The sequence below is a fragment of the Dermacentor albipictus genome, chromosome 9 (genome assembly GCF_038994185.2).
Source record: "Dermacentor albipictus isolate Rhodes 1998 colony chromosome 9, USDA_Dalb.pri_finalv2, whole genome shotgun sequence".
NCBI classification, from domain to species: domain Eukaryota; kingdom Metazoa; phylum Arthropoda; class Arachnida; order Ixodida; family Ixodidae; genus Dermacentor; species Dermacentor albipictus.
The window spans coordinates 121,307,917-121,321,967 of NC_091829.1; the positions used below are offsets into that span (position 1 = coordinate 121,307,917).

The 14,051-nt window shown below is 46.5% G+C and overlaps 1 protein-coding gene across 1 annotated transcript in view; it reads right to left on the bottom strand.

The window, feature by feature from the left end:
• The window catches only part of LOC135912598 (WASH complex subunit 2-like), a 278,899-nt gene that overhangs the window by 129,534 nt on the left and 135,314 nt on the right, over window positions 1-14,051 (bottom strand). The window contains exons 15-16 of the mRNA XM_065445097.2: window positions 13,488-13,544; window positions 7,652-7,749 (exon numbers count right to left, since the gene is read on the bottom strand). Of these exons, the coding sequence (XP_065301169.2) occupies window positions 7,652-7,749; window positions 13,488-13,544 (155 nt within the window). The remainder of the gene's footprint in view (window positions 1-7,651; window positions 7,750-13,487; window positions 13,545-14,051) is intronic.

Below are 14,051 nucleotides of genomic sequence, written 5' to 3' on the forward strand. Positions count from 1 at the left end.
CCTTGTTGCCTACTCGGGTGCATCCCCATTAGATTCTACGGCAGTTGGGCCAGGTAACATGATGTCATGGATTGGAGTGAAAAGGCCTTGTGCTATCTAGATGGTGTTGGATTAGCTGCGCCAGTAGTGATGTCGTTGCTCTCCGTCACAGCCGAGCGCATGCACAGCAGTTTTTCGCCGGTTGTGAAATGGGCAGGCCGCGCGTTATACCTACTCCTGAGGAGCAGGCAGCTTTCAATCAGCAATGCTGCAAGCAGAACCGGGAACGAGCTCGTCTACGCCGTGCCCATGCTGCAGCCCAGGCGCAAGAACAGGTTCGTGCAGCCGAGTGCAAGCAGCAACTGCATACTGAGGATCTGACAGCCTACCACGCTGTCGTTGAATGAACCGTCGGGATTAACCCAGTGATAGGCACCGGGACTGCATGTTTCAGCTTAGCTGGTTAACCATCTGTACGGAGTGTTTGCGCCATGATTTCTTTACACTTATCTTTATTTTGAAAACTTCATTTCTCTCACATATGCAAAAGAAGAGGTCCGTAGCCGGAAAACCACAAATAATGCCGCTTGATGAATACTTGACGGCGTTAAGCAGGGACACACAATAGGAATAATTCACAACATTATGAATGAGATCCTGCAAAAAGACATGTTCTAGAAGCACACATACAAAAACATGTAACGCATTTCAAATCTATATTGGGATTTGCCTTCTCTTCCCCGTCGGTTCTTTGTCCTTTCAGTGCAATTTTTTTTTTATAGTTCCCTCAATAAAGTTGTTACCATGCTGAACCCTTTAATTTTCTCTCCCTTTCTTCCCTCTCTTCAATCATTCACCCTCAGCCTTCTTAGTACTTTGTAGTCCTTAGTTTTTCTTTCTTATTATATGGACATCTTTTGTTTTGTGACTCCACCCACGTGTATGGCAACATGTGGGTTGTAGTTAAGTAGGGAAATCAGTAGATCAGTTGTAGATCAGTAGGGAAAGAGTGATCAGTATGAAGCCTGGCCAGTGGCGAAATGTCTGCAAAATAAAAATCTCGAATATCTCTTATGGTGTACAAAGACAAATCAAGATAAAGACAGGGCCTCCCCTATGCTACGTCACATGCGCATGTTCAGTGGATTTGTGTTTGACCGGTAACTGGCAGGGCCAGTCTTAGAATTCTGGTTGTGAATCCAAGCCTCACGGATACGTGTATTTTTTGTGTAAACATAGAAAATAATTTTCCTGATCAGACTTACCACTCTGTCTACGAGAGGAGATCGCTGTGGGCTGTGCAGATCTGTGGTAAACTGCAGGACTGTAAATGGCTATGCCAGGTTTTTATGCATGTGGAAGTGAAAAATGTTGCACACAGCAGACAGCGTAGTATGTTCCGTTGTTACTACAGAAGAAGTTGGAGCTAAAGGTTGAAAAGTGCTACGTAGGCCTAGGGGTGTTCCTTAGAGTTTGACACAGGAAACTATGATGGTCAACAGGATAAACACACAGAAGTAGCAGGTGCATTGCAATTGCTACATAATAACAGCTAGCAGGCTGTGCTGCTACACCGCTAAAAAAAGAAGACGGGTGCCGCGCATAGATTTGCACATGACTTAGACATGCTACTGTGCCCAGCCAGCACGGTTGCATCCACCTGCCACCACCCGGGACCGCAATCAACAGTGGCCATCATGGCTCCCTTTTCAGCTTGCCTCCACATAATTGATGCCCTGAATGACTGAGCCAGCCATGCTAGTGTCAGCACAGCAACTCTACCACAGCAAGTGTGACGGCAGCCTATCTCTGCCAGCAGATGCCCCACGGATCTATGGCTTTCAGAAGCTTTATGTTGCCAACCCAGCCCCCTGGTTTACGCCATTCGACAGCCATTTCCTTATTAACAATGTGACTAACCCACTACTACACTACCATCATGTGCAGCAAGAGCTTCCAGAGGTCCTGCCCACAAAAATGAGACTGCCACCTCCTGGACCAAACACCTATGAGGATCTGTGGTGAACCATGATCAGTTACTATGCTTCCTCCTGTCTTTGGACTTGTCTTCCTGGCACACTGTCATGAGCACCTTTGCCATATGACCAGCTGCGTCATCCCGCATCTTCACTATGCACACACTCAGCATCTACGCGATGTTCGACATCATACACCCACCCCGACCTGCAACCTCCCTTCGACATCCAAGTCATCACCTGTGCTCCTGCTATTCCCAAAGAGGAAGCTGGGCCAACCACAAACACCCTTTGCTTCTTCAAGGTCCCTGTGACTCCTTTCTCATCCATTGGTGCAGAATCTCAGCCTTTCAGTTTGGGTGGCCTCACTAGCAACTGCTTTGGAGAGCATGTCACAGGCTGCACTAGGCCCAATTTCTGTACTCGATGGCATGAGCATGCCACAAGCACAACCCCTGCCACGCCTGAAGTGGCTACTGCAACCACCACAACCTCATAGTCGTTCGAAAGCTCCTGGCAAGCAACACAAGGCGAGTCTCACGAAGCACTATGCCCACCTCTTTTGTAGATGCCCATACTACAGAAGTTCTACAGGAGCAACCCAACACTCCACTTCCTGCTGCTCAAAAGTCACTTCTACCTGAACAACATTAGTTAACACCGTGTCTGCCACTTCCACGACAGCAGCGAGCTGTCAAATGGCCTCCACTCTTTGCTCGAAATTCCTGTCATTTTTGAGGGTTATTAGCACACCAATAGGCCTATGAAACTCATCACTTTCCCCATGTCATCTGCTGGTGCTGTACGATCTTTTTCGAGTACCCGCATCTCTTGCAGCCTCCCAAGTAGCCAGGCACCTCTTCCCTGCATTACTTTTTACTGCATTAACAATATAAAGTCCAAGGGCAATAAAATCACTGCTGTGTACCGTACGCTGTATAGGCAACTGAAGGCGTGCAAGGGTGAGCTGGCAATCGTGGATCATCATCATCATCATCAGCTTGGTCACGCCTGCTGCAGGGCAAAGGCCTCTCCCATATTTCTCCAACAACCCCAATCATGTACTAATTGTGGCCATGCCGTCCCTGCAAACTTCTTAATCTCATCCGCCCACCTAACTTTCTGCCGCCCCCTGCTGCGCTTCCCTTCCCTTGGAATCCAGTCCGTAACCCTTAATGACCATCGGTTATCTTCCCTCCTCATTACATGTCCTGCCCATGCCCATTTCTTCTTCTTGATTTCAACTAAGATGTCATTAACTCGCGTTTGTTCCCTCACCCAATCTGCTCTTTTCTTATCCCTTAACGTTACACCTATCATTCTTCTTTCCATAGCTCATTGCGTCGTCCTCAATTTAAGTAGAACCCTTTTCGTAAGCCTCCAGGTTTCTGCTCCGCAGGTGAGTACTGGTAAGACAGCTATTATACACTTTTCTCTTCAGGGATAATGACTACCTGCTGTTCATGACCCGAGAATGCCGGCCAAACCCACCCCAGCCCATTCTTATTCTTCCGATTATTTCAGTCTCATGATCCGGATCTGCGGTCGCTACCTGTCCTAAGTAGATGTATTCCCTTACCACTTCCAGTGCCTCGCTACCTATCATAAACTGATGTTCTCTTCCGAGACTGTTAAACATTACTTTTGTTTTCTGCAGATTAATTTTTAGACCCACTCTTCTGCTTTACCTCTCCAAGTCAGTGAGCATGCATTGCAGTTGGTCCCATGAGTTACTAAGCAAGGCAATATCATCAGCGAATGGCAAGTTACAAAGGTATTCTCCATTAACTTTTATCCCCAATTCTTCCCAATCCGGTTCTCTGAATACCTCCTGTAAACACGCTGTGAATAGCATTGGAGAGATCGTATATACCTGCCTGGCACCTTTCTTTATTGGGATTTTGTTGCTTACTTTATGGAGGACTATGATGGCTGTGGAGCTGCTATAGATATCTTTCAGTATTTTTACATACGGCTCGTCTACACCCTGATTCCGTAATGCCTCCATGACTGCGGAGGTTTCAACTGAATCAAATGCTTTCTCTTAATGAAAGCTATATATAGGGGTTGGTTATATTCCGCACATTTCTCTATCACCTGATTGATAGTGTGAATATAGTCTATTGTTAAGTAGCCTTTATGGAATCCTGCCTGGTCCTTCGGTTGTCGGAAGTCTAAGGTGTTCCTGATTCTATTTGCAATTACCTTAGTACATACTTTGTAGGCAACGGACAGTGAGCTGATCAGTATATAATCTTTTAAGTCTTTGGAGTCCCCTTTCTTATGGATTAGGATTATGTTAGCGTTCTTCCAAGATTCCGATACACTCGAGGTCATGAGGCATTGCGTATAGAGGGTGGCCAGTTTCTCTAGAACAATGTGCCCACCATCCTTCAACAAGTCTGTTGTTACCTGATCCTCCCCAGCTGCCTTCCCCCTTTGCATAGCTCCCAATGCTTTCTTTACTTCTTCTGGCGCTACTTGGGGGACTTCAAGTTCCTCTAGACTATTCTCTCTTCCATTATCGTCGTGGGTGCCACTGGTATTGTACAAATTTCTATATAACTCCTCAGCCACTTCAACTCTTTCATCCATATTAGTAATGATCTTGCCGGCTTTGTCTCTTAATGCATACATCTGATTCTTGCCTATTCCTAGCTTCTTCTTCACTGCTTTTAAGCTTCCTCCATTCCTATGAGCATGTTCAATTCTATCCATATTATACTTCCTTATGTCAGCTATATTACGCTTGTTGACTAACTTCGAAAGTTCTGCCAGTTCTATTCTAGGGTTAGAGGCCTTCATACATTGGAGTTTTTTGATCAGATCTTTCGTCTCCTGCGATAGCTTACTGGCATCCTGTCTAACGGAGTTACCACCGACTTCTATTGCACACTCTTTAATGATGCCCACAAGATTGTCGTTCATTGCTTCAACACTAAGGTCCTCTTCCTGAGTTAAAGCCGTATATCTGTTCTGTAGCTTGATCCGGAATTCCTCATATTTCCCTCTTACCGCCAATTCATTGATCGGCTTCTTGTGTACCAGTTTCTTCTGTTCCCTCCTCAAGTCTAGGCTAATTTGACATCTTACCATCCTATGGTCACTGCAGCGCACCTTGCCGAGCACGTTCACATCTTGTATGATGCCAGGGTTAGCGCAGAGTATGAAGTTTATTTCATTTCTAGTCTCACCATTCGGGCTCCTCTACGTCACTTTCGGTTATGCCGCTTGCGGAGGAAGGTATTCATTGTCCGCAAATTATTCCGTTCTGCGAACTCTACTAATAGCTCTCCCCTGCTATTCCTAGAACCTATGCCATATTCCCCCACTGACTTGTCTCCAGCCTGCTTCTTGCCTACCCTGGCATTGAAGTCGCCCATCAGTATAGTGTATTTTGTTTTGACTTTACCCATCACCGATTCCATGTCTTCATAGAAGCTTTTGACTTCCTGGTCATCATGACTAGATGTAGGCCTGTACGACCTTCAGTTGGTACCTCTTATTAAGTTTCACAACAAGACCTGCCACCCTCTCGTTAATGTTATAGAATTCCTGTATGTTACCAGCTATATCCTTATTAATCAGGAATCCGACTCCTAGTTCTCATCTCTCCGCTAAGCCCCGATAGCACAGGATGTGCCCGCTTTTTAGCACTGTATATGCTTGTTTTGTCCTCCTAACCTCACTGAGCCCTATTATATCCCATTCACTGCCCGCTAATTCCTCCTATAGCACTTATAGACTCGCGTCACTAGATAATGTTCTACCGTTAAACGTTGCCAGGCTCAGATTCCAATGGCGGCGTGTCAGGACCCAGATATTCATAGTGTGGCTCAATCTCACGCAAGCCAGGGGAGAAGCGCACCGTCCTCCATTGCGTGCAAGGCTCCGGGGGGAGGATAAGAAGAGGGGCTAGCACATTCTACTTCGGGCAGCCACGCAAGGCCGCTGTATCTTGAAACTTATCAGCAACGGGTACAGTGTCTGCCGTGCACTGTGTTGTCATGGCTTAGTTCACGTGGATGAGAGAGGCAGCATGAAGGTCAATTCGTTTGCTGCTGCTACCATGCTTCCTCATTCCAGCACTTTGACAGGAAGTTTCTGCGGCTATCGAGCGAGATGTGTTCATATTTGCTTGTGCATGCATGACACCATGCTTGTTAAGTTAGTATGCCTAATGTTTACAAGTTTATATGGCCGATAAAAATAAGCTAAAGATTTTGGTCTATCGTTTCTGTATGCGAATTGGCTCAGCCATTAAAAGCCATCTGTAAATAGACGTATGCTTCTTCCCTCCCGCATCATCATTGGTGGAGGTGCGGGGTAGATGCACAGGGCACAGAATGAGTGCTGGCAGAAGACGGTGCAATAGATAGAGTGGAAATATGGCACTCATGGGACGGGGACAATGTGGCAAAAGACATGCCTCGAGGAAGTACTGGAGGGCACTGTCCGAAATTTAGGATGGGAAGGCAAGTCTGATTGCCTGCTACAGAAACGATGGTGTGTGGGAAGGAGACACTGTGGGAAAGCAGGACTGAAGCCACGGGAGTAATGACATAGTGGCCGTCAGGTACAGGTGCGCAGGCTAAAGCAACGATGCAGGTTGCCGCTAGAGGTGGGAGACAAATAAAATCTGCAGAACAAAGCTGAGTTGGGGCTTGAGCAGTATGGTCAATGGGAAAGGGTGGCTCAAGTTTACAACACCGGCTGAACAGTCAATCGGAGCAGAATGGGCGGTCAGAAAGTTGAGTCCGAGGATCACATCATGAGGGCAACGTTCGATCGCACTATATAGAATGGACGTGTGGCGACCAGCAACACTGACATGTGCAGTGCACATTCCAAGCACAGCCGGAGTTCCACTGTTGGCGATCTGGATCAGTCGAGTCAAAGCAGGAGTAAGTACTTTCTTCAAGCTCAGTCGAAGCTCTGCACTCTAGGTGGAAATTCGTGCTCCAGTGTCGATGAGTGCTATAATAGGGAAACCATCCATGTCCACGTCCAGAAGGTTCAAATCAGTAGGCAGGGTCAGCACAGGAATTTCAGGTCGGTGTGCTAGAGAAGCATCACCTCCAGAAGCTGCCTCACTTAGTTTCCTGTCAGAGCGGCGACGGTAAGCTGGGGACGAGAAGTGACGCAGCTGGGATGAACGGGAGCGGCAACTATGTGGTGATGGCGAGCGGCTAGTCATAGTGGCTCGAGCATTGTCAGGGGTGCGATCAGAGATCTTTGTTTGATATGCGTTCTGTTCGGTTGCTGCAATGTCACAACGTGGCAATATGCTAAATTTATGAGAATGAGGCTGAGAGAGCAGACAATCGGCAAGCAGTGAACTCCCCGGAAGTGTACTTGCCTCGTTTGTTGTCTGCTTGCAGACAGTTTACTACATAACGAAATGTTTCTTGTGTTCCAACGAATAAAATCTTTATCTAAAAATGTATTTTTTTTTCTTCTGAAGCTTAAACACGTTTTCAAATAGCGATATGTGTGTAAATGCTATTGTGCGACAAAAAAAACGACACGGACGTGAGAGAAGACGACACACCAAGCTAACATTTTTCTTTTGCCAACCCCACGACAGGTGCTTTCTCATATTTTTTTTACTCCACCAGGACAAAATTTCCTACAATAACGATTTCCGAGTGCTCCAGGCATGAGTAGCACTACGTTCCATGAGAAGCTCAACTCACCTGGTAGAAGAGAACAACAAGTCATCCTCATCGTTGTCAAACAGGACGTGCCTGGACTTGTCACTCTGGTCCTCAGATGGCAAGAAAACAGGGCACCCCTGCAAACAACAGGACACATGATACAGGGTTGCTGCAGGAAAACCGCAAAGAAGCTACAGAGGACATGCTGCTATATGGTTCAGCACAAAGCTTGAGATTCATATAGGACTGACATGCACATCATGTTTTACAATGTTGAGAGTCTCCCCAGCAAAACATTTAGGCCAGTTTGCAAGTGAGGCTGGCTGTCAGATGATGAGTCAAGGTGCTGCGCCCAGTGTCACAGAGCCTATTGATGCCACTGCATGAATTTCCTGTGTGTATGCCTGCTGCATAACATTGATTCTCTTTGATTTATATTCATGCAGGAGGTTGAGTTCACATGTGCCACGGAGTCCATTTTTGCCATCTCCCGGCCAAAATTGTGCATACAGACAAGTAATCCTGTGTGAAATGGGTCGCCTGCAAACAGCCTGGAAGGCATAGAATAATATATGCTGCACTGAACCAGCCTACAAACTAGTTCATTGATGAGGACCATTATAATATTTTTCTCTCCAAACAGAAACTAAACCTGTGTTTTTATTAAAGTGAAGCTTTCTTTGCCCCTTCTCCCTGCTTTGCACGTGCTTGCTACTGCCGCCTAGTCAAGTAAACAACAGCTGGGGCCACTAGGTATGTGCAACTGGGCTTGCAGCGTGTGCACATGTTTTGGCCAATCCCTCATAATAGCTATACACCAGTGGGTAGGTGCCCAAATATACAAGCAGAATAGTCAAGCAGAAGTAAAAAGGTTGGCAACAGAAGCAGGCAATTGTGAAGAATGATGAAGTGCACAAAGTGGGACCAGAGCATGCATTGAGCGACAAGCATTGAGCTGCACAGATGTGAAGCCATTTCATTTAAAGGGGACTTGAACCATTTTTTTCAAGTGGACAAACAAACAAAGACAGAAGCCCATACGTGTGAAAGACCATTTGGAAAGGTCAAAGTTTTCAGGGATAACCTACAAGATTCCGTGCAAGAGATGACTCATCTTACACAGGTGAAACTGGGAATTTTTAAAGGAGGATTCAGCAGCACCAGAATCGTGTCAGGAAAGGCAATGCAAGTTCCAATGCCGTGGCGGATCATCACATCACTACTAACCACATCATTGATGGGGATGCTGTGAGCATAATTATGACAGAGAAGCGCCTATCTTCAAGATTACTCTTTGAATCTTTACATGTTCAAATGACCAGAAACGTGATTAACCGGACATGGCATAATCTTCCCGAGATATACATGCGCACTCTGTGCCACCTAACACCCAAATAATCTCCCCCTCTTGCACTCATCTTCATTGTGAACAATGGACCCGTAGCAGTCTTGAAACATAATTAGTATATGTTTTTTTTATTTCCTTTTGAACCTTAGGCAAATGTCAGTTTATTTGACAAAAGAAATGCATTTGAAGTGAAAATGGGCTAGTTCAGAAATACTTTGCCGCAAGATGTACTTCGATGCGTTCAGCAGAAGTGGAGTTATTGGCACTCAAACACACCCTTCGCAGTGTTTCCGCTCTTTCTTCAATGCCTTGCACTGCGGAGGCTACGGCGGAGTGGAGTGTGCCCACAACGCTCCACATACTGAACGTCACCGAGGTGTGCAGTTCAAATTTTGTTTTGGATGTTCACATAGACGCCACTACTTCCAATTTTGGCGCATGCAGTACGCCAAACATAAGCCGAATGCGGTTGTCCTCAGCGAGCCACAGTGTGCTCACTTGGAGAACACAGCGTGGCATTCAGTGGCAGCTGCGGTATCTACGCTATGTAGCAGACCACAGCTACATGCAACTGTACCACATATGCACAGCGCTTGCTTTGTTCACGACAGGGCTTGACTGACAGATAGTAGCCACATCCAACTAGCGCATTTTGAACCGTGGAGGCTGCCAAGGCACCCAACCAGGAGCGGCTAGGAATGAGCGCACGTTGGCAAGCGTGCGTGTGGTCTGACCTTAAGTTTGGCATGGTTCGAGGCTAGTTGAATGTTCAAAACTAGTCAGAATCAGGAAGCCCAGACGGCCACAACCCCGATAAGCAGGGTGGCCAAAGTTGAATTCCTATGCAGGCGGCTGTGGCCGAGCGTGAATAGACAATGGTCGGCTTCTTCCGGAAGTACCTAATTATTGAAATTCAAAAGCAGATTTTTGCCTACTTTAGCCTGTTTATTAAACTTCGTCACTAAATATACACAGTAACAGTAGGAAGAAGTGCAATGATCCAAAAACCCTTCTTGATTGATGTCAGCTACTGCCCAATAGCAGCAAGTTATAGGAATCTGTCACACTACGAACTAAAACATCCAGAAAAGCGTGACGAGCAGGCTTCTGTTGAAAAGCGACTGTTTGAAAGAAAGGCAACTACACATTCCTCTTGCAAGCTCCATGTTCTGTGCACGACAGCAAAGCTTGGCTGAGATGTTCACAGCAGCATATGCTATCCGCGAACTATGTTTTTTCACCAAGCCTGAGGGGTGGCTCAGGAACCCTTTACCAGCCAAGAAAGCTATGCTTGTCACTGATCCTCACATGCTGTGGCATCTGCTGATATTTCTTTTTCCTTTAACATCCTGTATATCACATCACCTTATTTGGGAAACTTCTTGAGCTCACAGCCTCTCTGGCAGAGTAGTGGGAGGCTAATGTTAATGACTCCTTACTTCAGCAGTGCAAAAATTTGCTTAGTATGGATGCTGACTTCCCAGTGTGAACCAGTCATTCTGAAATACTCCAACTGGATCGCTTTAGGTTTGTGTGAGCAATGTTGTGATCTGGAAATGTCACAATGGTCACAATCATGATTTCAATGAGTGCTTGCATGCCTGCCACACTCTTCAGAAACATACGTCTTCCTCTATGGCAGTACAGAAGCCGCAGTGAGAAGGGAGACCTCATTTGCCAGACTAGCCTAGCCATTTTATTTCATGCATAGGCATGGGCACTGCACCCTGTGTATCTATTGCATTCTGTGAATGTCAGGTTGTACAGGGTAGCTGGTTACAACCTTCGTGTGGTATGATCATCAAGACTTGTTTTATTAAGCAACTTTCAGGTAAATGGAAAGTAATCAAGAGTGTGTTGAAACTTCAGGTATTGCTGAAGCACAATGCTACCCGATGTCTCAATGTAGCTTATTTAGGAACTTGATACACAGGCCTACATGTGTTTTTACACTGCCATTTCAAGCCCTCTGTATGTTTCCAGGTGAGACAGTGTAGACATACAATGTTAAAAAAAAATACGGGGTTTTACGTGCCAAAACCACGATATGATTATGAGGCACACCGTAAGGGGGGACTCTGGAAATTTGGACCACCTAGGGTTCTTTAATGTGCACTTAAATCTAAGTACACAGGTGTTTTCGCATTTCGCCTCCATCGAAATGCGGCTGCCGTGGCCGAGGTTTGATTACGCAACCTCGTTCTTAGCAGCCTAACACCATAGCCACTACGCAACCACGGTGGGTGACACACAATGTTGCTCAAGCTTTAAGAGCTAATGCCATTTGACAGACTCAATGCAATTGCTACAACTATGGGGATTAAATGCTGGCACATCGACACTACCAAATTAAGCAGTTATAGATATTGTTATGGGGTTAAAAACAGTAAGATGTATATTTCCAGGATATTTACAATTGTAGCAGCTGACAAGATGGTAGACAGCGCGCAAAGTCCAGAGTGTCATCGTCTTCCAACCAAGCTGAGAACATCTTTGTCAGCATGTCACATGACCCCCGGTGGCTGAAGCACCGGCTTGGTGTTGGTTAGAAGGCGGGCGAGTGATACAACTTAAGACGCGCGACGTGGACCACGTTGGAGCGATGCTGAGCCACGGTTGGCTTAAGAGGGGCGATTTCGTACGTAACGTCAGTTACTTGACGCAAGACACGGTAAGGGCCAGAGTAGCGTGAAAGTAACTTCTCCGAGAGGCCAACGTGTCGCGACGGCGACCAAAGGAGTCACCTGCACACTTGCACTGTCACCTGCACATCATATGCGCTGCTGCCCCAGACTACGATCGAGCCACCCCAGGCAATGGAGATGCCTGTGGCCAGTTCAGCGCAGCGACTTCAGCGGCTGCTTGTGTTCGGCTTGCAACAATCGGCGGCTGGAAAAAGAGCCTGCAGACACAAATGGCTACAGCAGCTCTCGCCAGCAGGGCGCGGCAGTGTGAGCAATGTTTGTTCGTGCCGACTGCTGTATTGCCCTTTCTGGAGTCATGCCATCGAGTCTGCAGAGCTGCTGCTGTGACCAGCGGACGCCAGCGTGGTACCTCAGAGACAATGTCGGCTCACATGTTATTGTCAGCGTGTGAACATTTCCTCAGCTTGGCCACTGCTGCATGTACTACCTCTTATTCGCGAAGCACACAATGTTAGACCATGTGACATGTTTCACCGGAATATGGTGCTTTAAGGTTGGGGGATGTAGAGATGCACAACTCTAATACGTCCCCTGATGTTTTCCCCGCATGGCTCCAGTCTCCTGTAATCCGGTTTTGCTGTGTAGCTTAGTGTCGGCGGAGGTCAGTGTGGTTGCAGAGTAGTACGAGAGATGGCGCGAGTGTTGCGCTGCTAGCACCACCTAATGGCTGGGTTACTTGGGTGCAAAAGGAAGAAGACCGTTCCTCTTTGGCTCGGGGTCGACAAGCGATGCGGATCTTCTGTGCATGTGCCAATGCATGCTTCTGTGAGAACGTCTGGCGAGGCCTAGGAGCAGGATACGGGAATGGGCGAACACGATCGTTCGAATGCGCCACCATTCGCATGACCACACACATGAACAATCAGGCGTTGGTGTACAGTGTGGGATGAACACATTTGCTCGATGTCCAGTCGCAGTGAGTCAGACTTCCTAGATTTCTTGTGTACCCATCGGCATGTTCTGTCGGCTCGCAGGCATTAGTGTATGAAAGGTGCAATAAATGCCTTTTTGATTGTTTGCACTACTGTGTTGTCATTCCTTTGTCCCAAGAACACAGGTGACACCCTACAGCAATTGGAACCGAACCAATGTGGTGACACAAAGAACTTCCATTGCCAAAAAATGCCATGTGTGAGGCATGTGCTGCAGCTGGGCTCCTCTCTGGCACTTCCCTTTGAACATGCTGCGCAATGAAGTCTGTGCATGGCGCATGCCTGAACATACGTAACACAGGTTTGATTCTACCCAGCACCAGAAAAACTTCAGAAGATATTTTTTTTCTTTGAAGAACCACAAACATTCAATGGCACATACACAGTGACTGACTCAAGTTGGCATGAAAGAGGTTAGACAAAGAGAAACATACATACCGCAAACTGGGTGGTGTTCTCAAAGAACTGCTAATCGCATTAAAGCATGTCCAAAGGTTGGTTTCGAACCCAATTCCCTCAGCACAGCAGCCCTATGCTTCCCCCATTGGACCGCGGACTAACCAGCAACCCAAGTTGGCGTGGAAAAGGTTACGTATAGACGACACATAGCACAAACAAGGTGAAGTTCCCAATCGCATTAAATGTAAGGTTATTGTCCCAATGAAGTGGTGTCATTAGTAAAAGCTGATGGCTCACATTCTCAATGGCAGATCCGTGTTGACTTGCAAGAGCAAAATATCAAAGAGCTTAGACCTCGATGCTCGTTATGGTTCAGATGAAGATATCGCTCGAAATGTTGTAATGCGCACACGCATAATAAAAAGTAGAGCAGACCCAGTTGAACTGAGTGCCACACATACTCAAGGGCTATTCAATGAATAAAAACTTGCCTCCACCAAACCAGGGTCTGTGAGATGACTGGTAGGCACCCTTGGCTGGGAGGTCACCTACATGCATAGGTTAAGAGTCGAGAAACAAGCAAGCTCACAAAAGGTCCAAGTTAAACAAACAACTGCTGCCATAAAAGTGCTGCTCAGTGATCATTAAACAGAAGGCAATGTTAGATATGATGATAAGGGCACTCTACAGGAGACGAAAACTTGCATTGGATTCCAATGACAGATTTAAATCAGTCCACAAGCTCTGCCACAGAATGCCATCCTCCTGCAGAGAGCACTTACTTGAAATCTGCATTTGTAATACTCAGCCAAAGCAGGCATTCCCAACACCGAAGCTGCACGTGCATTGCTTTTTGAGATGTCAATAGTTTCAGAAGAAACCTAGCTATAAGCTGATTCACACATGGCCACACTCTTGCGGCATGCAAGTGGAAAGCAGAACATTTCGGTGAATAAAACCTCCAATGCGACTTCTGAAAAAAATCTAATTTGATAATTAAGCTCTCTCACCCTTTTCTTGGCCTCTTACATAAGGACCATTACATGCAAACAGAG